The sequence below is a fragment of the Vicugna pacos genome, chromosome 9, assembly GCF_048564905.1.
Source record: "Vicugna pacos chromosome 9, VicPac4, whole genome shotgun sequence".
Lineage (NCBI taxonomy): Eukaryota > Metazoa > Chordata > Mammalia > Artiodactyla > Camelidae > Vicugna > Vicugna pacos.
In genome coordinates, this window is record NC_132995.1 from 17,205,933 (window position 1) to 17,227,141 (window position 21,209).

At 57.3% G+C, this 21,209-nt stretch overlaps 1 protein-coding gene across 1 annotated transcript; it reads left to right on the forward strand.

The window, feature by feature from the left end:
* Positions 1–5,673: 5,673 nt before the first annotated feature.
* On the forward strand, positions 5,674–20,881 carry SLC7A10 (solute carrier family 7 member 10). Its single transcript, XM_072967262.1, has 11 exons — positions 5,674–5,833; positions 14,721–14,925; positions 17,089–17,240; positions 17,522–17,647; positions 17,717–17,870; positions 18,622–18,745; positions 18,829–18,932; positions 19,281–19,377; positions 19,589–19,738; positions 20,335–20,512; positions 20,754–20,881. Exons 1-11 carry the CDS (start codon positions 5,677–5,679, stop codon positions 20,879–20,881), a joined length of 1,575 nt encoding a protein of 524 aa, XP_072823363.1. The 5' UTR covers positions 5,674–5,676.
* The last annotated feature ends 328 nt before the right edge of the window (positions 20,882–21,209 follow it).

Here is a 21,209-nt window from a genome sequence, read left to right on the forward strand (position 1 = left end):
CTCCGCCCTGGGAAACGAGAAAAAGAGAGGATGCTTTCATCTAAAGTTGGCTGCCCCAGATTACTAAGGAGCGTGTCCCAGCAGCCTGGTTTCCCCATAACTGAGTTTCCTCCATTCTGAGCCATAGAGACGTTTGGAGAGGGGATTAGAATGGCCAGGAAATCCCAGGTGGGGAAAGCAAGGTGGTGGGAATGATGACAAGGCCAGCCTCCATCCCAGGAGCCTTGGATGCTGTCCCCTTTCCCACCCCAGTTGATAGTGGCCGTCAGGACTGCCTGCATGCCCCTAGGAGAGGTCTGCAGGGCCAAGGTGTGAATGAGGGCTGGGTCGTGGCAGAGTTTCACTGGTAACTTTTAGTTCTGTTTAGGCATATAATACATGGCGCTTTCATTTGGACTCCTGCCCTAGGCCTACCCGTGTTAGGGCTGGACATGGGTGAGCAGGGGTGGTCCAAGGAAGGTGCACAATGGGGAGGGTGCACATGAAGGAGCAGCAACACTGTCCAAAGCTGGGAGTCCCGTGAGACTGAATCAGAGAAGAGTCCCCAAGAACTATCAGCAAAGAGAGACTTGAGATTTGGACCAGAAGTGGTTTGGGACCAGGAAGGTGGAAACCAAGGAGAAACTGAGATTGCCTGAACAGCTCCCTAGGCTGGAAGGTGAGGAAGGAAGAGAAGAGCGGTTAAGGCCGGAACAGATGCAGGGGCACCAAGCAGGTCTGCCGCCCATGAGGAGCTGGTGGAGAAAGAATAGATGCAAGGGCCCTACATGGCGGATCCTGTCCCACCAGGGACCCTGCCCAGGACATGTTGAATGTCCTATTCTTGTTGAATTCAGCGTAACCTACATATAAAATATTGTACAAAACCTAAGCTTTGTGCTTGATGAATTTCCACAAACAGAACATAGCCATATAACCAGAACCCAGATCAAGAAACAGAACATGACCAGCACCCCCAGAGCCTCCGCGTGTGCCTCCCCAGCCTCTACCTCCGAGGTAGCGCTATCTTGCCTTTTAGCATCATTACATTAATTTTGCCTGTTTTAGCACTTCACGTGAATGGGAATATCCCAGAATGTTATGTCACATTCAGATTCTTTTGCTCAATTCTTAATGATCCACATTGTGGCATGGTAGTAATTTGATAATTTCCTTCGCAGCACAGGACTCCAGGATTTGAATGTACTCTGATGTATTTTTTTCCACTAATAATGGTTTCTGGTTTGGGGTAACTAAGTGTGAAGAGTGCTGCTATGAACAATGTGGTAGATGTCTTTTGGTGCATTTCTGTATTTCTTTATGTTGGGTATATTACCTGGGAGTGTAGCTTAGCCTGGGCTCTCCAGAAACAGAGCCCAAGGCAAACGCTTAATCAGGGGGTGCAATCACAGGGAATCGAGGGGGAGGGGAGGGGTGAGGCAGGGAGGGCAAGAGAGCCAATAAGAGGGTGAGTTTCTGAACTGGCCACAGCGTGGCACCAAAAGCATCCAATTGCTGGGCGGGCGGGACCCTCCTGCAAGAGGCTTTATAATGAATGGGATTCATGACAGCCCACCTGGGATGAGGAACTGGGGAGAATCTGTCCACTGGCTCCCACCTGCCACCGCCAAAGGATAGGTCCAAGTGTGTTAATGCCCCTGCATTTTGGGTTACAAATTTGTGGATGCCAGTTTCATCCCTCATCGTCTCAGGCCTCAAGGGGTGGCAGAGAAGCTCTGGGGAGTGATGGGAAGTGCCAGCAGGTTGTACCAGAAATGGGAGAAAAAGTAGCCAAGGCCTCCACAGCCAGGTGAAGTTGGAGGATCTGAACTGGTACCCAACAGGTGCCCGATACAGAACAGAGATGCTGGGCATCATAGAGATTTAGAAATCCTGCCAAATAGTCTTCCAGACCGTCAGTACCCAGGCCCACTCCCTCCACGGTGCATAAGAGCCCTAGGTTACTCCACATACTTGCCAACACTGGTGTTTAACTTTAAGCATTCTGGTGAATGTGCAGTGGTATCTCATTCTGGTTTTAATTTGCATTTCCCTGATGACTAATGAGGTTGAACACCTGCTCAAGAGTTTACCAGCCATTTGGACATCCTCTCTTGTAAAGCACCTATTTATTCTTTTTCCTATTGACTTGTAGTCGTTTCATACTTTTTAGATACGCGCCCTTTATCAGATAGATGTATTGAAGTAACTTCTCTCCAATGTGGCTTAATTTTCCCTCTCTTAATTATGCCTTTGATTAACAGAAGTTTCCAATTTCAATGGAGTCCAATTTGTCACCTTTTAACTGATGGTGCTTTTGGCATCCTGTTGAAGAAAATGAACCTATTCTCTCTACTAAGTCTTCTTCGAGCAGCCTTGTCATTTTACCTTTCACGGGTACATTCGGCTTTCATATGTACATCCATGGAATCCAGGGTATGGCATAAGGCAGAGATGAAGTTTTTTTTTTTTCAGTGTGAATACCTAACTGATGCAGCCCCATTTATGGAAAAGTCTGTCCTTTCTCCACTGCTCTTCAATGTCAACTTTTTGGTGATAACACAGGAGTCCATAGATGGATGGGTCTGTTTCTCATTTTCTGTTTTGTTCCGTTGGTTGATTTGCCTATCTTTGCACCAACATTGTCTTCCTAACTGCAGTATAAGTCTTCCAACTTTGGTCTTCTTCATATAGATGTCAGAATCAGTTACTTTGCTAAACTAACTAATTAACCTTACATTTACTTATAATTAAAAAAAAATTCTACCCATCATGTCATGTGTAAATGACAATTTTGTGTCTTATTTTCCAGTCTTTATACATTTTTGCTTCTTTTCAGATTGGCTTCTTTCACTTAGTAACATGCATTTAAGTTTTCTCCATGTCTTTTCACAGCTTGATAATGCATTTCTTTTTTAGTGCTGTGTATTATTCCATGTGTGGATGTACCACAGTTTATTTACTCATTCACCTACTGAAGGACATCTTAGTTACTTCCAAGTTTTGGTAATTATGAATGAAGCTGCTGTAAACATCCATGGGCAAGTTTTTGTGTGGATATAAGTTTTCAGCTCCTTTGGGTAAACACCAAGGAGCAAAACTGCTGGACAAATGAAAAGAGTATTTTAGTTTTATAAGAAACCACCAAACTGTCTTTCAAAGTGGCTGTACCATTTGGACTGAATAAGAATTCCTGTTGCTACACATCTTCAGCTGCCTTTGGTGTTACCAGTATTCCAGACTTTAGTCACTAAAAGGTGAGCCTCATTACTTCTTTTTCTTGCCTTATTGCACTAGCTGGGACCTCCAGCTAGAATTCACCAGTGCTAACATTCTTCCTCATTTTCAGTCTCGGTGGAGAGGCATTCCACATTTCACCATCAAGCATGATGTTAGCTGAGGGGTTTTGTTTGTTGTTTTCTGTTTCTTGGAAGGTTTGGGGTTTGGGCAGAGACCTTTATCAGACTGAGAACGTTCTCTTCTATTTCTAATTTGCTAAGAGTTTTTTGGTGTGCTTAAACCATAGATGATTTTTTTCTGAATCTGGTGAGAAGATCCTATGGTTTTCCTTTCTTTCCTTCTGTTAATGTGGGGAATTACACTGATTGACTTTTGGATGGTAATCCAGTCTTTCCAACTTTTTGTTCCCATTGGGGTTTGCAGGTTCTGGTTTATTCCACTAAAATGACCTGAACTGTGGGCCTGGGCAGTAACATGTATATTTCACCCTGTGCAGTACCCGAGAGTCACCTCTTCTCCTCAAACACAGACTCCACATTTCAGGTGCCGTGAGAGGCTCACCCCAGAAAACCACAGGCCCCTGGCCAGTGAGGCTCATGCTAACCACTGGGTGCACCAGCCCTTGTGGGACCCTTTCCCAGCAGACCCTAGCATTGCAAGGGCAACTGGGTCAAACAGGAGAGTCAAACAGGTCAGACCCCAGCCCATTCTGCTGCCCCCGCCACAATTAAGCGTCTCCACAGCTGGTGCCTCCTCCTCCCAACCCTGCCGCCTGCGCGAGGCTCCTTTAAGAAAGTCGGCGCTGAACGCGTCTCTGGGGCTGGAGGCTGAGGTCGCCAAGAATGCGGGACTCCGACGGGAGCTAAAGCTTCGCGGGGCGGTCTCCCCCTCCTTGTCCCCCCAGGGTCGTCCGGCTCTTACTCCCAGGTCCCCGCCCCCAACTTCGAAGGTCTCCAGTCTCCCGCAAACCCCCTGCACCTCGATGCTCCGCCAGCCGGCAGCGGAGGACCGGACCCCAGCCCCACCTCCACCTTCCCCCTCCCACCCCTCCCACCTCCACCCCCGTCCGCTCGTCGGACCCACCCGGGTGGCGCGCCCCCGCCGCCACCACCGCGGCAAGCCCAGAGGCCGCGCGGGCGGGGGAAGGACGGGGCGCCCCGGGCGGCCTCATCCACATGCAGGGGATGGCGCGTCGCGGCGGCCGCCAGGAAGGGACAAAGGCTGTTCCGCCGCCGGCCGCACCGTGCCAGGCTCACCCCGCCTGCCGCCCTGGTGGCCCCCGACGCGGACCCCCTTGTGTCTGCTCCGCCCGCTGGGGCTGCACAGTCCGGACGGCTTCCAGGTGGAAGCAGCCTCCTGGGACCCTGAATGCCCGATCTCCTCCTGCGACCTCAGAGGCCACAGCACCTTCTCCGTGTCTCCCAGTCAGTTGAGGTGGCCTCATCTCCTTGAGCCGGGCTGGACTGTTTGGGGACTTCGCCAAAGACCCGAATTCTAGTCCACTGAGCCCCTACTCTGACTTGTGGCCAGGCGCCTACGGATGAAACTTGCCAGACCCAGTCCAGAGCCCAGCTGGACAGAGGGTGGAGGAAGGTGGGGTTTTGAGCAGAACCCTTCTAGGACCCTCACAAGGCATTGGGGCCCCGCTGGATAAGGGTTAGGGGCTCCAGAGTCTTCACCCCGACCCTGTCTCCCCAAACTTTTGATGGTGAGGACTTAAGAGTCCCTTGACCCCTCAGAGGGGATCCTGGACACAGCCCCCACCCTCCTAGAGCTATATGTCACACCCCACCATCAGCGTCTGGAAGCCAAGGACGCATCAGAAAGGCTTTGCCCTTGGGGCCTGCCTCTTGCTCCATACTCTTCTGTACTATCCCTGGGGCCTTCTACCTGTAGAATGGACCCAACCTCCACCCCTCTCCCCGCACACACGCACTTGTAGTCTGTGCCAGGATTTAAGGAGGATGGAAGCCCTGGCGCACAGTGGGTCTCAATACATAGACGGCTATTATTTTTGCTACCTTCCTCAGTCTCCTTGTGGGGAGGGACAGTCTTGTCTTTGAGCTCTGCTCCCCACCCCACCCCCAGAAATGGATGTAACTCAGGCAGCAGGAGGGCCCTCTTCCTAGGCCTTCTTTGGTCAGGGAAATTCTTCCTAAGTCTGCCCCAGGTCCTCGTCTTCCTTCCAGGCTAGGGTTGGAGAGTAGGGGGTCGCTGGGGGAGTTCCCTTTAAGGAAGGTGGGGGAGGGGGCTGCCGGCCGGCCCTCCTTCCGCCCCTCCCTGGCCTCCGCCGGCCGGGACTCAGGGCCCGGGCCCCGCGCCAGCGCATGCGCCCGCCTGTGGGCGCTGTCCCAGCTGCGAGGGCGGCGCGCATCGACAGCCGGACGGACAGACGGACTGGCGGCCGGTCGGACAGACGGGGCAGCGCAGGGAGCCGGGACGCGGTGGGACAGCGACATGACCGGCCACATGCAGCAGCCGAGCGGGCGCGGGAACCCCGGCCCTGCGCCCTTGCCTTCCCCTGGCCCGGGCCCCGGCCCCGGCGCCGGCGCCTCGGAGCGGGTGGCGCTCAAGAAGGAGATCGGGCTGGTGAGCGCCTGCACGATCATCATCGGTGAGCGGGTGCCTGGGGCGGTAGGGCCGAAGGCGCACAGCGGCTCAGAAGGAGGGGCACCCATTTTGGGGCGCTCCTGCCGGTCTGCGACGGTGGGACACGGAAAAGGGGATGCCCTTCCCCTCCTGGAGTACCTGTGGTGTCTCCCCTCGCACAGCAGCCGCCGGGCTTCTTGTTTTCACCTCCCCATGTGCCCCGAAGTTTTGCGCTTGAGGGAGGTGCGGGTCCCATCCACCGCTAGAATCCTCGTCCTGCCCTTACTTTGTCACGGACTTCTGCTAGGCAATTACCCTCAGTTTTCTCACCTATAAAATGGAGATGACTGTGGTCCTGCCGTGAGTGCAGGAGCCTTGCAGGTGTCGGTCAGGGCTTATCAAGCTTAACCCTGCTAAGGTCCCAAGTTCTAGGCCTTGTGGCTCAAGCTCTTTCTATTGTGTGCAGGGTCCAGGTGCCAAGCAGTGTGGGTAATTCATTCTTCGAAAGTAAGAGAGACTGTGGGTAGACTGCACAGGTAGAGCCAGCCCAGAGGGGAAATCGGTTAGAAATATATAATTAGTGCAGAGTTTGGCAGCAGGACCCTGGGGAAGGAGGCGGAGCAGCCAGTGACTAGGGGAGGCTGAGTTGGGGTGGGCAGACCCAGCCTGCAGACAGGCCAACTGCTTCCTGGGCTGAGATCCCGACAGGCACTTGCATCCTCTCACTCTACCGCCCAGCTTCCCAACCTGAGAACGAGTCCGTGTGTCCTGGCCCCATATGGGGACGTCCGGGTAGGCAGAGGGTTCAGGGGACAGTGAGAGCTGTGGTGGGATTTTCCTCCTTCTGTCCCAAGTTGTTGGCACTGACTCCTCAGAAACTGGCAACCCCAGACTTGTGCCTGTGTTCACACCGGGTGCCTCAGAGACCCACCTGGGAGGGGTCTGTTCCATCCCCTGTGTCCCAGAAGACACGGGCTGGAAGGATGAACAGCAGGGGTCTTGACTGCTCTCACTTCCCCAGCCAATGGGAGCTGCTTATGCATCCGCTGCCCCCACCCATCCTTAGACCCTTGGAGCTGGAGAAAGTTGAGGGCTCAGGAAGGCACACTAGGGTCTTCACCTTTTCCTCCTCTGCACCCCCTACCAGGCGCTCTTGAGCCAAGGCTGGGGTCTGGCTCTTGGCCATCTCCTGCACCCACACTGAGAATTGCCCCAGAACACATCTTCCCTGTCTCACCCAGTTGCACCTGGAATGGGATTTCTAGGAGCTGGTCTTGATCTGGCCTGGAGATCTTCTTGGCCTAGAGTGCCCCTGCTTGACTGCTGGGAGGAAGGGCTGGTTCCAGGGATTTGGCCAGGGTACTGGTTAGCTCTTTGTCCTGGCCTACACCCTCTCCAGGAGCTGTGCCCCAGGAAGGGGAAGCCCACACATCATGGATGGGCCATGATGTCAAGAAGCTGACCATGTTTGGTGCCAGCTACAGTGCCTGGCAGGTGCAGGGAGAGATGTGGCTCTTCCTGGGCTGCCTCAGCTAAACCCACCATCCTTGAGCTGTATCCTCCTCTGCCTCCTTCACACATCCCATCCCCTTTGGGTCAGGCAGAAGCTCCTGGCTCCTCTCTCCTCCAAAGATGGCCTGGTGGTGATGGCGGGAGTGGAGGAGGCTAATTCTGCAAGAATTTTTATGCGCAGCCCAGTTCTGCCCTTACAGCTCCTCCAACTTTCAGGCTATTCTTTCTGCTCCAGATCCACTGCCCCCTTGGCCTCAGGCCTTGAAGATTGAGCTGGGGTTAGGGGTGACTTGGCCAAGGGTAGCAGACTCAAGAACAAAACTCAGATGACCTGACTTCAACCCAGGACACTCAGGTCTGATAACCCTGCTTGGGGAGCAGCCTGGACTGGGCAGGAGACAGACAAGGAGCAAACGGACCTGGACCAGGAGGTGGCAGATGAGGGAGGTGCCGTTATGGGCTGCATCACTGCACTGCCCTCCCCACCTGATGGCCTGAAGGCCCCCACCCTCTCCCTATCCACTATTCTGGGGACCCTGCCTCCCACATCTTACCCCACCTTCGTGCCTTAAGGAGCCTGGTCAAAGCAAAAAGTGTCTGCAAAGTGTCATATTTTAGCTTTGAAAGTCTTGAGAACTTCATAATCTTTCTTGTTTGATAGCAGCTACTATCCGTTATTTCCAAATAGACCCTCCCAGATCCTATAATTCTCTCCCCTTTACCCCCTGCCCTGTCCCAGGCTGAGGAATAGGGCACAGAGGAATGGAATGACATAAAAGGGCTTTGGGCTGGAATAAGACTGCACCTAAAACGTGTTTAGGACAGCACCCACTGGCCACAGCAAGCGCAACTGGGGCCAGGGGTTGGGGGGCAGCCAAAGGGATGGGCCAGCCTGGAGGAAAAAGAGCCATCTGGGGCGGGAGCTGTGCAAGACATCACCACTTCCAACACTATTCAGAAAAACACCCATTATTATGTTATGAAAACATCTTCTCCCTTTATTTCATTTGATTGCCCGCCTTGAGAGATGGAAATTTTTATATGCATTTTACAGATGTAGAAACTGAGGTCTGGAGTTAAATGATGCTGCTGCAAGTGGTGGACTCAGGTTGGGAACCAGAATTGGACTCATCTCCCAATCCAGTGCCCTTTCTCACACTGCTCCGATGCAGGGCAAGATTGGGACCAGATTCAGAGCCCATGGTGGGGGGAAGGTTGGGGATTGAGCTGGGAGATCAGTCAACCAGGATTTACTGAGCTCTTCACTCTACTGTGGATGGATGAACGAACAGATGGGCAGAGAAATCACCCCTGACTCCCCCGCCTCCACCCAGTGCTGTAGGTACAGGGTCTCTTGTCCTGAATCCAGGACCTCAACCACCTCCCTCCCTGATCCACACCCAAGGAATGGACGTGCCCAGCTCCAGCAGAGTGAGAATCACCTGGGTCTGCTGACCAGGCTGTCCTGTCCCCCACTCTCTCCCTGTGACTCAAATATCCAGCCCATGTTTATGGATTAGGCTCAAGTATGTTCTCGGATTCAGGGGTCAGCTTCATGAACCCCATCTCCTTAGAAGCCAATCCCTGCTCATCCATCCATAGCCAAGCCCCTCCATTGTCTCCAGGACTGAAAATGTTGGGCTCCTCAGAGGATAGCCCCCTCCAGAATCCCAGTCCATCCTCACCGAGACCCTGAGGGGACATAAAACCACACAGGAGCTTGTCTGTGCCTCACCCTAGCCCCCATTTACAGATGAGGAAGCTGGGGGCCTGAGGCTGCAACCAGCCCAGGGTAAAACTGGACGTGCTCTGGGACACCTTTGAGGGTCAAGGCAGCTCCAGCTACAGGGGCAGGGCCTGCCAGCACTGGTCACACTCATTCATCTGTTTAACAGTTAGATCCTGGACAGTGCTGGGCACTGTTCTAGGTGCTGGAGACCCAACAGGGAACAAGAAAAAAAAAAATCCCTGTCCTCCTGGAGCTGACATTCCAGCATGGAAGCAAAGAGCAAACAAGATAATGGACTAAATGCTCAGTTGATGGGGTGATGATAAGTGCTGAGCTGAGGAAATTAAGTGGGGAAGGATTGTAGGCGGGTGAGTCCGGAGTAGAATGGGGTCCAGTCTGTGTGCGCCTTGCGGCCACGGTAAGAACTTTACCTTTTTTCCTGTGTGAGATGGGAGCCTGGGGAGGGTTTGAGCAAAAGAGGGATGGGGTGGCATGGGACAGCATGGCATGGCATGGGATGGGATGGCCTGGGGCTCACTGGGGAGAAGAGGCTGTGGGCAGCAGGGACAGAAGCTGGAAGCCCGTCAGGAGGGTACCTGAGTCGCCTGGGTAAGAAACACTGGTGGTTCAGAGCAGGGTGGCAGCAGCGGAGATGCTGAGAGGAGGTTCAGTCCTGGGTGTGTTTGGAAGATGGAGCCAAAGGATTGTGATGAGCTGATGCAAGGTGTGGGAGAAAGAGAGGAGTCCGAGGTGACAGCAGGTTGGGGTCTGAGCAGCTGGGAGCATGGTTGGTCATTAATTGACCTGGGAAGACTGTGAGAGGGGCAGGTCCAGGCGGAGAGAGTTCTACACTTCTGCCCATCTGTCTCTCAGAAGGAAAGTGGGTTATGCCAAAAGTGTACACTGGCCAGTTGGCAGTTCCAGGCGTGTCCTGGAAACGTCCCCACTCACCTCCCTGGAGTTTTACCAAAACCTCAGTGGGCACTTCTGTCCCCCCAGAGAGGTGCCTGACACATGCTCACTGTAAGGACACTGTGCTAGGAGGCACAGGCTTCACCCAGAGCAATAGCAAGGCCCTCACAGCCAGGCTGTGGGTGCTGACCCCAGGGCGGTGAGGCTCCATGGGTTCAGGTCTCCCAAGGCCAGCGTGGGTGGCCTGGAGTGTCTCCAAGATAGATGACAACAGTGAGACCCATGAACACTTCCTGGGGCCTCCGATGTGCCAGGCGGAGTGGGAACAGGCCCACGTCATGGTAAAATCACCCCATTTTACAGATAAGAAGACTCAGGGAAGCGAAGTACCCTGTCCACAGCGCCCCCACCATGAGGGATCTGGGATTCAAACCCAGATCTGGGGGTCCTCAACTAGTAAGCACCCCTGCCCATGGCTTCAGGGGCCTTGGGACTTACCAAAGGGAACTTGGAGCTCTTTCCCCAAGGCCTCGTGTGTCATATCCTGGTGCAGAGGTGCTGGGACTCATTGCCCAGAGCGAGGGATGGAGGCCTGGCCCACGGCCAGCCCCTGATCAGACCCAGGAGCCCCAGAGCTGCTCTCCGTCAGGCCAGCAGGCCAGTGTGGCAGGAGGAGGCACCGACAAGGCCACGCTCACTGAAGAGGCAGGCGTAGGCCAGGCACGTGTAAGAAGACCTAAGCCCCAGGGGCTCCCTGTCCTTTCGGGCGGGGTCAGACCTCTCATCTCAGCAGGCCAGGACACAGACCCTGCCCTCTGGGAATTCAAGGCCCACCCAGGATGGCAAATAATAGAATCACTTCCTGGCTGTCCTCCAGACACCATGGGAAAGGAGCAGGGTCCAAGCAATAGGGGTCAGTGTGAGAGATCAGGGAGGGCTTCCTGGGGGTGAAGGCCAGTGAGCTGGGGAGAGACCTGCCACAGTGGAGGACAGAGGACCCTGAGCAGCTTGTTTCCTCCGGCCCCGAGCAGATGTGCAGGATGCGTCCATCCTGCCCAGTGGTGCCTCTGCCAAAGTCAGTGCAGCACAAGCCCTCTGCTGCCCCCTAGCCCAGTGGCCCCACCTGACAGGAGGGGAAACTGAGGCCCAGAAGGGCAGCACAGGCCTGAGGTAACACTGTGGGTTCCTGAAAGTGGTTGTGCCGGCGACCTGGCCTGACAGGACCTCCCTGACCCCTCCCCAAATCAGACTCTGCACATTCCTCACACACACGGAGGGCAGCTGGCCCCTTCCACTGACATGACGTCCACAGTCCACCCCTGCGACCTCCATGGTCGGCCGCTGCCTCCCAGAAATAGGTCAGCACGCACCGCTGCAGCCGGGGGAAACAATGGCCCTTTCTTCGTTCCTCCCCAGAGCCGGGTAAGCCCCATCAGGCCAAACATCTTAATGTGATAAAAAACCACCCAGCGTGGGCCGAGCGAAGAGGGGCAGGAGGACACTGGAGGGGGGCCCCGTGATGGGGGGACTCACATCCTCACCCACCTGCCCTGGAGCTCCGGCCATGCCCGGGACCTGCAGGGACCACAGAGCAGCGGTCCCATTGAGTAGATGAGAACGTGGAGGCTTGGGAACCCACATTCCTCCAGCCTGCTGTCCGTCAGACACCAGGTCAGACACCAGTCCAGGTGCTCAGCGGTCTCTCCGGGCCCCTCTCACATTCTGTAGTTTCTGCCCCTCCTCCCCTTCCTCCAGAGCAGGATCCCCTGAGGGCTGGGCTTGTCCACTGCTGTTCCCTAATAGGACATAACTGACTGCTGGGCCTGAACGTGAGGACTGAGAAGGCAGGCCAGAGCCCACCACCACCAGGGGGGAGGGGCGGGCACCCCTTACCGTTCCATGGTCCCTTCTCCCCACCTCCTGTAATCATTCAGTGCTGGAGGCGCCCTCCCCTGTCCTCCTCCCTGCCCTGCGCCCCTCACCCAGGCCCATGGCCCCTTTTGCTCCTTGCAGAGCCCCATCCAGCCCGCATGGTGCCAAGAGCATTCAGTGGGCCTCTTGGGGTTTTCTGCCACCTTCCTGCACAAACCTGGGGCAGATGCTGGAGGTTGTCCAGGCCTGGAGGAGGAGGCTCCTGGGGGGCCTCAGAGACACCTGCTGGCACACGTGTTCCTCGGAGCCACGTGGAGAGAAGTCCTGGACTATAGCCTGAGGCCGTGTGTCCAAAACAATAGTGATGCCCGCCCCCGGCCCATCCCCCAGGCCCCAGCATCTGAGTCTCCAGCCAGTGAGCACAAACTAGTGATGCGGCCCTTTCAGAGCCCAGCCTCGAAGGACGAGGTGCCAGGTGTGGCTTCCCTGAGGGGTACACCCATGCGGCCCTGTCAGGCCGAATTGTGTAGTGGTGGGGTCCCCACAGGGTGGGTGGGTCAGGGCCCTGGATGCCCCCAGCTCCCTCCAAGGCCACCCAGCCCCCTGCTGGCTTCCAACCTCCCTAGCTTTTGGCAAAACCCACTCCACCAGGTCCTGAGAACAGAAGCTCTGCTGCCGGGTAGAGCAAGCTCGAAGGCTCTTTAGAAACCCAGTAGCCCACCCAGGCTCTGGGCCCCGTGGTAGATGAGGGAAGCAGCCCCTCTCCCCCTGGAAGCAAGCTGAGGGCACCGCTTACCTCTGGGGGCTGGGAGACAGGATTCTTTCGTCCTTATCTGGATGTATTTAGGGCTCCTGGGATGTGACTGGAAAACCAAGTGGGGCATCGTGGCCATCCAGACTGGAAATCTGTGTCGGCCGGGGGTGGGGGTAGGGGCAGCACCATGGACAAGGAGTGCATGCAGATGGGTGACCACAGCTGTGCCCTCGTCCAGACCCGCCTGTGGGCCTGGCAGGTGGAGCAGGCAGGCTCTGCCCTGATGGACGTGCACTCCCCACCTGGCCCGGGCAAGTGGGGCAATCTGGTTGAGGGACCGAGCCCCAGCTCCCAGCAGTGTTCCTTTTTTATTCATGTGGCCTGGGGGTGCTGGAATTATTTCCTCTTGGGCAGGCTGTGACCCAAATCACCAGTGATGTGACCTGATTCACTTGCACAGATGATGAGATCCAGGTAACCCAGAACATTGCCCTTTTTGCCCTTACTGCCAGGGCGCTCAGGACTAAGTGGAAGCTCAGCATTTGGCTCAACCTGGGAAACTGCCCTGCAGCCCACAGCTTGCATCTGAGCATTTCCTATTGTTCTGTTTCAAGACCTATGAGCCAGTGGAGCACCCCACACAGATACCCATCTTCCCAAGACTCAGAGTCAGCCCAGCGGCAGGCCAGGCCTTCTGCGACCCATGACCCTGCAGATTCCACTTGTGCCCAAGCCTCAGAAGCCAGCCACCCCCTCCACTCCTCCCCACAGTTCCCCACCCTGGGAGGACTAAGTGAAGACTGCTGCCCTCGCTTCACAGATGAGAACATCAGTCCTTCACATCAAGACACTGGTGCCTCTTTGGGCCTCAGGCCATTCACTCATCCAGTTATTTGCTGAACAGATGTGTATTGAGCACCTACTATGTGCCGGAGGCACCAGGTGAGGTTGCAGACGGTACACACAGAATCACACAGAGATGCAGAATACATCTGGATACAACTGTGGATGAGCTGAGGCTTCCCATAGAGTATCTGAATCCTCACAATAACCCTATTGCACAGACGGGACTCGAGAAGTGACCTGAGCAGGGAGAGGTCCCCCTTGTCTTCTGAGCCCCAGCTGGGGTTTCTCATCATCGTCCTGGGATTTGAGCAGTGACTCCGGTTTGCAGTCAGTGGGCTGTCCCCAGGGGAGAGGCATCTCTGGACCACCCAAGAATCTTGTCAGCCTGCCATCGTCCATCCACCCCTTCCGTGACAATCGCTAAGGAGCCCCCAGCCCTGAAGATGCATCAGTTCCTCTCCCTTACCCCACTGGCCCTTGCCCAGGACCCAAAACATTTTAACGGTGCCAGGAAATGAGGTCTCTTCAGAGTCTATGTCTGCAGCCTGGGTCCTTGGCCAGGGAGGAGCCTAGGAGGCAGGCGAGGGGTTCTTTCATAGGGAAAGAGGAGATGGAAGATAAAGAAATAAAGTACAAAGCAGGGTCTGGGGAACCACGGGGCTGTGAATGGGAGGAGAAACCTTATTGGCATGATCAAGGAAGTCTTCATGGAGGAGGTGCCAGTCCCCAAACCACTCCATGAGTTTGGACGTTGGCCAATAGGAGAGTGGCAAGAGAGAGTGGCAAGGGAGTGTCATGGCCAAGGTCTTGCTTTTTAAGTGGCCAGCTCTGGCCTGCAGGCTGGAAAGAAGACAGGTGCCTGGAGGCTGACAAGACAGGAGGCCTTGGCCAGGAGCGAGGGGCTGGGCCCTGGGCGGGGTAGATACTCTGGGGCATGCATGGGAGTGACTGCCACTCGGCCATCGCTTGTGCTTGCCCCACTTCATGGGAGTAAGTAAGAGGCAGAGGAACTCAGAATAGGACCCGGCTCTGGCAGGGGAGCCTGGCTGGATGGACAGGTTCCACTCCCCAATCCAAGGACTGGGGAGGGGAGATGAGGAGCCCAGAGGGGAACTTGCACAGTTTGAGGGCCCGTGACATCCACATGCCTGCAGGACCACCTCCTCCATCCTCCAAGGAGTGGCCCGGGCTCCCCTCCTCACTGCCGCATCCAGAGCTGCACAGAGAAGGCTGGCTTGCTAGGGGCACCCCAGACCTGATGCCTCCCCATCTCTCCCCCCACCGCAGGGAACATCATCGGCTCGGGCATCTTCATCTCCCCCAAGGGGGTCCTGGAGCACTCGGGCTCCGTGGGTCTGGCCCTCTTCGTCTGGGTCCTGGGTGGGGGCGTCACTGCCCTGGGCTCCCTCTGCTATGCGGAGCTGGGAGTTGCCATCCCCAAGTCTGGCGGGGACTACGCCTATGTGACTGAGATCTTCGGGGGCCTGGCTGGGTGAGTGTGGGACACTGGCAGCTGGGGTGGTGGGGACATTCTCTCCAGAATGGATGGCCAGCTGGGCCCTGGATCTCAGTGTCCTCTTCTGCTTCTCATATCCCATGGAGGTCATGGAGGGGTGGCGATGGAGGGAAGAGGGGGTGCTAGGCAGCCTTCCTAGGCCAGGGTGGGTGGGGCCAATGCTGGACACTCCAGGTGGTCCCTTGACCTCTCTGTGCTTCCTTTTAAATGGAGCTCCTCTAAGCCCCACTCACTGCCTCAGTGCTTGTGGGTTGGGAGGGCCTTACTGCTGAAACCTCTAGATAATGCCAGCATCCCCAGCAAGGACACCTTGATGTTAGTGAACCACAGGCAGGGTGGGGGCCGTGATATTCCTAGCAACACCTTGTCAGAGCTCCCCTTTAAATAGCTCCCCAGTGTCCCTTTATTCACCATGAACATTAGCTGAGCACCTACTGGGTGCCGAGAGCCAAGATGCCGTGATAAAAAGATCCCTCCCTCTCTTCAAGTTAGTTGCTTATGGTGCAGAAGGGAAATAAGCCCGCAAATAATACGAAGACCTAGAGGACCCTTGCTTTGAACGTACACGAGAGGCGTCGGCCCAGCAGCCAAGAGAATGGGGCGCCCACCACCCAGAGAAAGCTCCCAGGAAAAGACCACATTTGTGTCAAGGCTTGGAGGAAGGGTGGGGTTTTCTTGGCTGACCAGTGAGGTGGGGGAGCACGTACAGGGTGGTGGCCTGGGGGGCCTGGGTGGTGGTTTGCTGTGGCCAGAGGTGAGATCAGATCCGTCGTGGACGCCAGGGCTTGGGGGGGATGGGGCAGCCTGCAGGTGGGCGGAGGGGCATCAAAGCCATCGTAACCATCCAGCCCGGGCATGCCGAGGGCCTAAGCAAAGGCACAGGGAGAGTCCAGAATCACTGAGGAGTCTTAATCGGGAGGCCATGGTAGCCAGTGTGGCATGAGGGACAGATCTGGAGAGATTCCATAGAGGCCGGTTCCTAGGCTAGGGAGGGGGAGATCTGGGGTTGGGGTTCGCCACCTCATCCAGGAGGTGCTCAGTTAAGGCTTGAGCCAGAGATCTGGAGCACAGAGGAAGAGTCTAGGCTGAAGTATTCCAAGTTTGGTTTTCAGGTGGTCAGGGGCCTTTACCCAGGCAGCTGTGGATGGGGCCCTGGCAGGGCATGCACACCCCTTTGGGTGTGTCCAAGGGTGTTCTCCTCTGGGAAGAGGGTCCTCCAAAGGGCCTGGAACCCAAGAAAGCAGAAGGATCATGCTGTGCAGCTAGAGAGAATATTCGAGAAGATGGGAGGAGAGGAGGGCCCAAGACCTGCACCAGGGGCACTCAGCATCCAGGGTGGGCAGAGGGACGCACCCAGTAGGGGAGGCGGGCCATGGAGCTAAGATGTCCCAGAAGCCAAGGGGGTGTGATGTGCAAAGGAAGGGGTGGGAAGTGCGGCTACAGAGCAGAGGGGAGGACCAAGAGGAAGCCATCAAGCTTGGTGCCCCAGAAGTTGCTCGTGTCTCTGGATGAGGCAGTCCCCACCCTCAAGTTGGGATGGACGGGGGGCTAGGACCACCCCCATGGACAGGAGCTCCCCTGGGTGCAGGCAGAGCCCCCAAGAACAGATAGGGCCTAATTCCCACACGGGTGCCCTGCGGGGTGAGATTCTGGCAGAAGGGAGGCAAACCCCTTCTACCCCGGCCAGGGCTCTTTGCAGGGTACAGTCTGCTGTACAGTCAGGGGATCACGGCTCAGAGTCGGCCATGTGCAGCCACTGGGCTCTGCTGAGAACTACAGCCGCAGCCATGACTGGAGGTCCTGGGACAGCCCACCCCAGCTCAGGAACAGTCTGCGGCCGGGGACTAGGTGCCCACTAGGAAAGCAGTTGGTTCCCAAGTCTCTCTCAACGCCTCCCCAAGGGCAGCCCATAGCTGTTTAACTGTGCTGAACACCGTCTCTGTTGAAACAGTTCATAAATAAAACAGAGACCTCGACACGGTCAGCTCTGCCTTCCTGCCTGAACCAAAGCCGGCATCCAGTGCCCTGCCAGCCCTGGGTGTCAGGGCCCTGGGGTGCAGCCCCACTTCACACACCTGGGTTGGCTCAGCCGGGAGGGCGCCGGGAGGCCTGCGCCACTCGGGCCCTTGCTCATTCCAGCTTCCTGCTGCTCTGGAGCGCCGTCCTCATCATGTACCCCACCAGCCTGGCCGTCATCTCCATGACCTTCTCCAACTACGTGCTGCAGCCCGTGTTTCCCAACTGCATCCCCCCTGCCGCTGCCTCCCGCGCACTCTCCATGGCCTGCCTGAGTGAGTGCCCACCGGGGGCCCTGGCTGGGCCTCTGTCCCCAGAGCAGCCAGACTGCCCGGCCCACCTTGCTCCCTGCCCCTATAGCGAGGGGAGTCTTTGATGGGGGAGGGTCACTCCAGCAGCTAGCCCCTGCGAGGTTGGCCACAGGGGTTGGGCTTCTGGCACTGTGGCTGCTTCAGGGGACGCCGTCCTCCTGCAGCCCAGGCCAGACTTGGCTGTGGCCCCCTGTGGGGGTGCTTGGCCTCAGAAGCCTGCCCACCCACCCACTCTTCCTCCCCAGTGCTGCTGACGTGGGTGAACAGCTCAAGTGTGCGCTGGGCCACGCGCATCCAGGACGTGTTCACCGGCGGGAAGCTGCTGGCCCTGTCGCTCATAATTGGCGTGGGCTTTGTCCAGATCTTCCAAGGTAGGGCCAGGGCAGGGCTGGGTGCACGGCCGGGGAGAGGACGCTGATCCCTGACCTCTGGACCCCCAGGACACTTCGAGGAGCTGAGGCCCAGCAACGCTTTCGACTTCTGGATGACGCCGTCCGTGGGTCACCTGGCCCTAGCCTTCCTCCAGGGCTCCTTTGCCTTCAGCGGCTGGAACTTCCTCAACTACGTCACAGAGGAGCTAGTGGACCCTCGAAAGTGAGGGGGGCACCCGGCCTGGCCCTGGGAAGGGGTGGGGCGAGGCAATAGGCAAGGTAGCCTCCTCAGACAGACTGGCTATCACCAGTGGCTGGTCTGGTCATCTGCCTGACCACACTGCTGCCCCCCAAGGACGGCTCTGGAAAGGCAGCTGGGATGCTTGTGTTCCAGCCTGGCCCTGCTCTGTGTGGCTGTGGACGAGTCACGGCCCCTTGCTGGGCCTCAGAAACACTGAGTATCATTGACCTGCTGTAAATGGATCCAGCTATTTGCATTTGGCCAAAAATTATACATGTGCACACAACATGGTTCCTACAATGAAGCCAACTGCCCTGGCTGATGGTCAGCCAGGACCTTGACAGTGAACAGTTGCAGCTGGGGCCAGGGCTGAGGGAACTCCCAGGGAGCCCTGATCCAGGGACTCAGCTCTAAGGGCACTTTGGGGATTTTCAAGGCTGATTTTCGCTGTAGGCAACGTTCTTTTCACATGCAGACATTAGACCTGCCTCCCAGGGTATGAGTAGCCCCTCCCTCAACTGCCCTTCCTCCCTCCAGCCTGTGCCCAGGCTGGGCTGGGGAGTGGGGTGGTGACAGACAGCAGCCCTGTACTCTTCCCTCCCCAAGGCCCCCAGCAGACACAGGAGATAGAAAGCTGCTCCTGGGGCTGGATCCCCTGCTGCCCTCCACCCCGAGGCCCCAGCCCCCAAATCCCCCAAGGGCCAATGCCGACTCCCTCCATCACTGTCCCCAGGAACCTACCTCGTGCTATCTTCATCTCCATCCCGCTGGTGACCTTCGTGTACACCTTCACCAACATCGCCTACTTCACTGCCATGTCCCCCCAGGAGCTGCTGGCCTCGAACGCAGTGGCAGTGGTAAGTGGGGCCCTGCTTGGTCCCCAGCTCCTGAGTGACCCCTGCCCCACCTCATGCACCACCTCTCTTCTGTGCCCACCCAGACCTTCGGGGAGAAGCTGCTGGGCTACTTTTCGTGGATCATGCCCGTCTCCGTGGCACTTTCCACTTTCGGAGGGATCAATGGCTACCTGTTCACCTCCTCCAGGTGACTGGTCTGGGGAGAGGGTGGTCCAGGCAGGGCAAGGCAGGTGCCCTGGGGCACGCAAGCAGTGCTGGGGCCAAAGGAAGTGAAATCCTGCCAGGTGAGCCCACCTGAGCTGGGACAATGAACTCCTCGGTAACAGATGTCCCAATTCTGAGGAATAGAAAGCAAGAGAGAGGCAGGTTAGATGACAGGAGGAACTGCCCAGTGGGGCTGCTGTGGCCTGGAGCAGGGGGTCAGAGGTGACAGCTCAAGAGGGCCATCATGTCTAGAGCTGAGATCAGGATTTGGCCAGCAGGGATGCCCAAAGCCGGGCTCACGGCCCCATCCATCTCTGCCCCCCATCCCCAGACTGTGCTTCTCTGGAGCCCGAGAAGGGCACCTGCCTAGCCTACTGGCCATGATCCACGTCAGACACTGCACCCCTATCCCTGCCCTCCTCGTCTGTGTAAGCTGGGGGACCCAGGCTGGCAGGGAGGGGAGCCCAACCACCCAGCAATGCGGTAACAGCAGGGATGGAGCCTGGCCCTCGTAGGCAGCCCACGGAGGGCGTAGGAGGGCCGGCCCCCCCCCCCCCGGCCCGAGTGGGCAGGCCCCGGGCACCTGTGGGGCTGACGGGAGGGGGTGGGAGGCCAGCCCTCAGCCCGGTCCTCTCCCAGTGCGGGGCCACAGCGGTCATCATGCTTGTGGGAGACACGTACACATTGATCAACTACGTGTCCTTCATCAACTACCTCTGCTACGGCGTCACCGTCCTGGGCCTGCTCGTGCTGCGTTGGAGGCGGCCAGCCCTCCCCAGGCCCATCAAGGTGAGGCCCGGGAGACCCGGCCGGCCCACCCGCCAGAAACAGGGCCACCCCTTACCCGTCTGGGCACGGAGGGCGGCGATGGCAGCTACGGGGAGGGCAGCTTTGTGGTGCGCCGGGCCCTGCTCTGTGTGCACTGACAGACTTAGTCCTTAATGCAGCCCCACGAGGCAGGTGCTGTGAATCCTCCCAGTTCACAGCCCGGAAATGAGGCTAAGACCCTTGCTTGCGGTCACTCTGGGCTCCACGAGCCCACCCGAAACAGAAGGCCCGAGACCGAGCTAAAAGAAAAGTCCTCCCATTGGCATGTAAATCCTTGGGCTGGAGAAGGGCTCAGTGCCTGAGATAGGAAATATCAAAAAATTACCTTCAGCCAAGTGCAAGCAGCGAGCCCACGTACGGTCGTTCCGTGGGGCTCAGAGCCACTGAAATCGACAAACCCTCCACAGTTCGGACAACTGGCCGGCCACATGGGGCTGCTGGCAGAAGGGGATCCCTCAGGCCTCGGCTGAGGGTGGGAAGCACCTCGGACCCTGGGGTGGGGGGGCAGGAGAGCCGCGGGTCCTGCACCATCGGCGCTGCCGCTCGCTGTCCCCCAGGTGAACCTGCTCGTCCCCATCGCGTACTTGGTCTTCTGGGCGTTCCTGCTAGTCTTCAGCTTCATCTCGGAGCCCATGGTGTGCGGGGTCGGCATCATCATCATCCTCACGGGGGTGCCCATTTTCTTCCTGGGAGTGCTCTGGAGAAGCAAACCAAAGTGTGTGCACAGACTCACAGGTGAAACAGGCAGCTCCCCGAGGGGCGGGGCCTGGAGATGGGACCTTCTCAGGGGGCTCACCCTAGAGCAGGGTCTCCCGGCAGCTGTGGTGGCCACACAGGGCCCAGTTGCCACCAAATGTCTCCTCCTGGAGTGGCCCACATGTCCAGGTCCCACACGCAGGGGCAGCAGCTCCCTGAGGACCCGTCCCACAGGGTCAGACCCCGAGGTCCATCTGTCGGTCTGTCTGTCTGTCCTCAGAGTCAGTGACACGCTGGGGCCAGGAGCTGTGTTTCGTGGTCTACCCCCAGGGCTCCCCTGCGGAGGAGAACGGCCCCTGCCAGCCCTCCACACTGCCCGCCACGGACAAGCCCTTGAAGACGCAGTGAGACGTTTGTGGAGCCCGAAGCAGCTCTTTCTGTTTACATGTTGTTTATTAAGGAGGTGTTTTTGCAAAAAAAAAAAAAATTTCCTGGAAGAAAAGAGAGCCGGCTCTTAGAGGCCTGTGGTAAGGATGCCCTGAAGACGTGGACGGGGTCCCCTGTCCTCGCTGCCCTGCTAGCTTTTCCTGAAAAGGTCTGTGAATAAAACAGGGCTGGTGGTGCAGCTGTCTCAGGTGAGTCCCTGGTGGGCACCACTCTGTGGGGGGCACGCACAGAGCTGGCTGGAGGAGGGGGCCTGACCAGCTCGGGAGGAGACCCTTGGCATTTGGGGATT

Coding starts and splice junctions, on each gene's coding strand:
- SLC7A10 (XM_072967262.1), top strand. CDS start 5,677: ATGACCGGCCACATGCAGCAGCCGAGCGGGCGCGGGAACCCCGGCCCT. Junction 17,871..18,621: donor GAGCTAGTGGACCCTCGAAA/GTGAGGGGGGCA, acceptor CACTGTCCCCAG/GAACCTACCTCGTGCTATCT. Junction 20,513..20,753: donor GTGTGTGCACAGACTCACAG/GTGAAACAGGCA, acceptor GTCTGTCCTCAG/AGTCAGTGACACGCTGGGGC.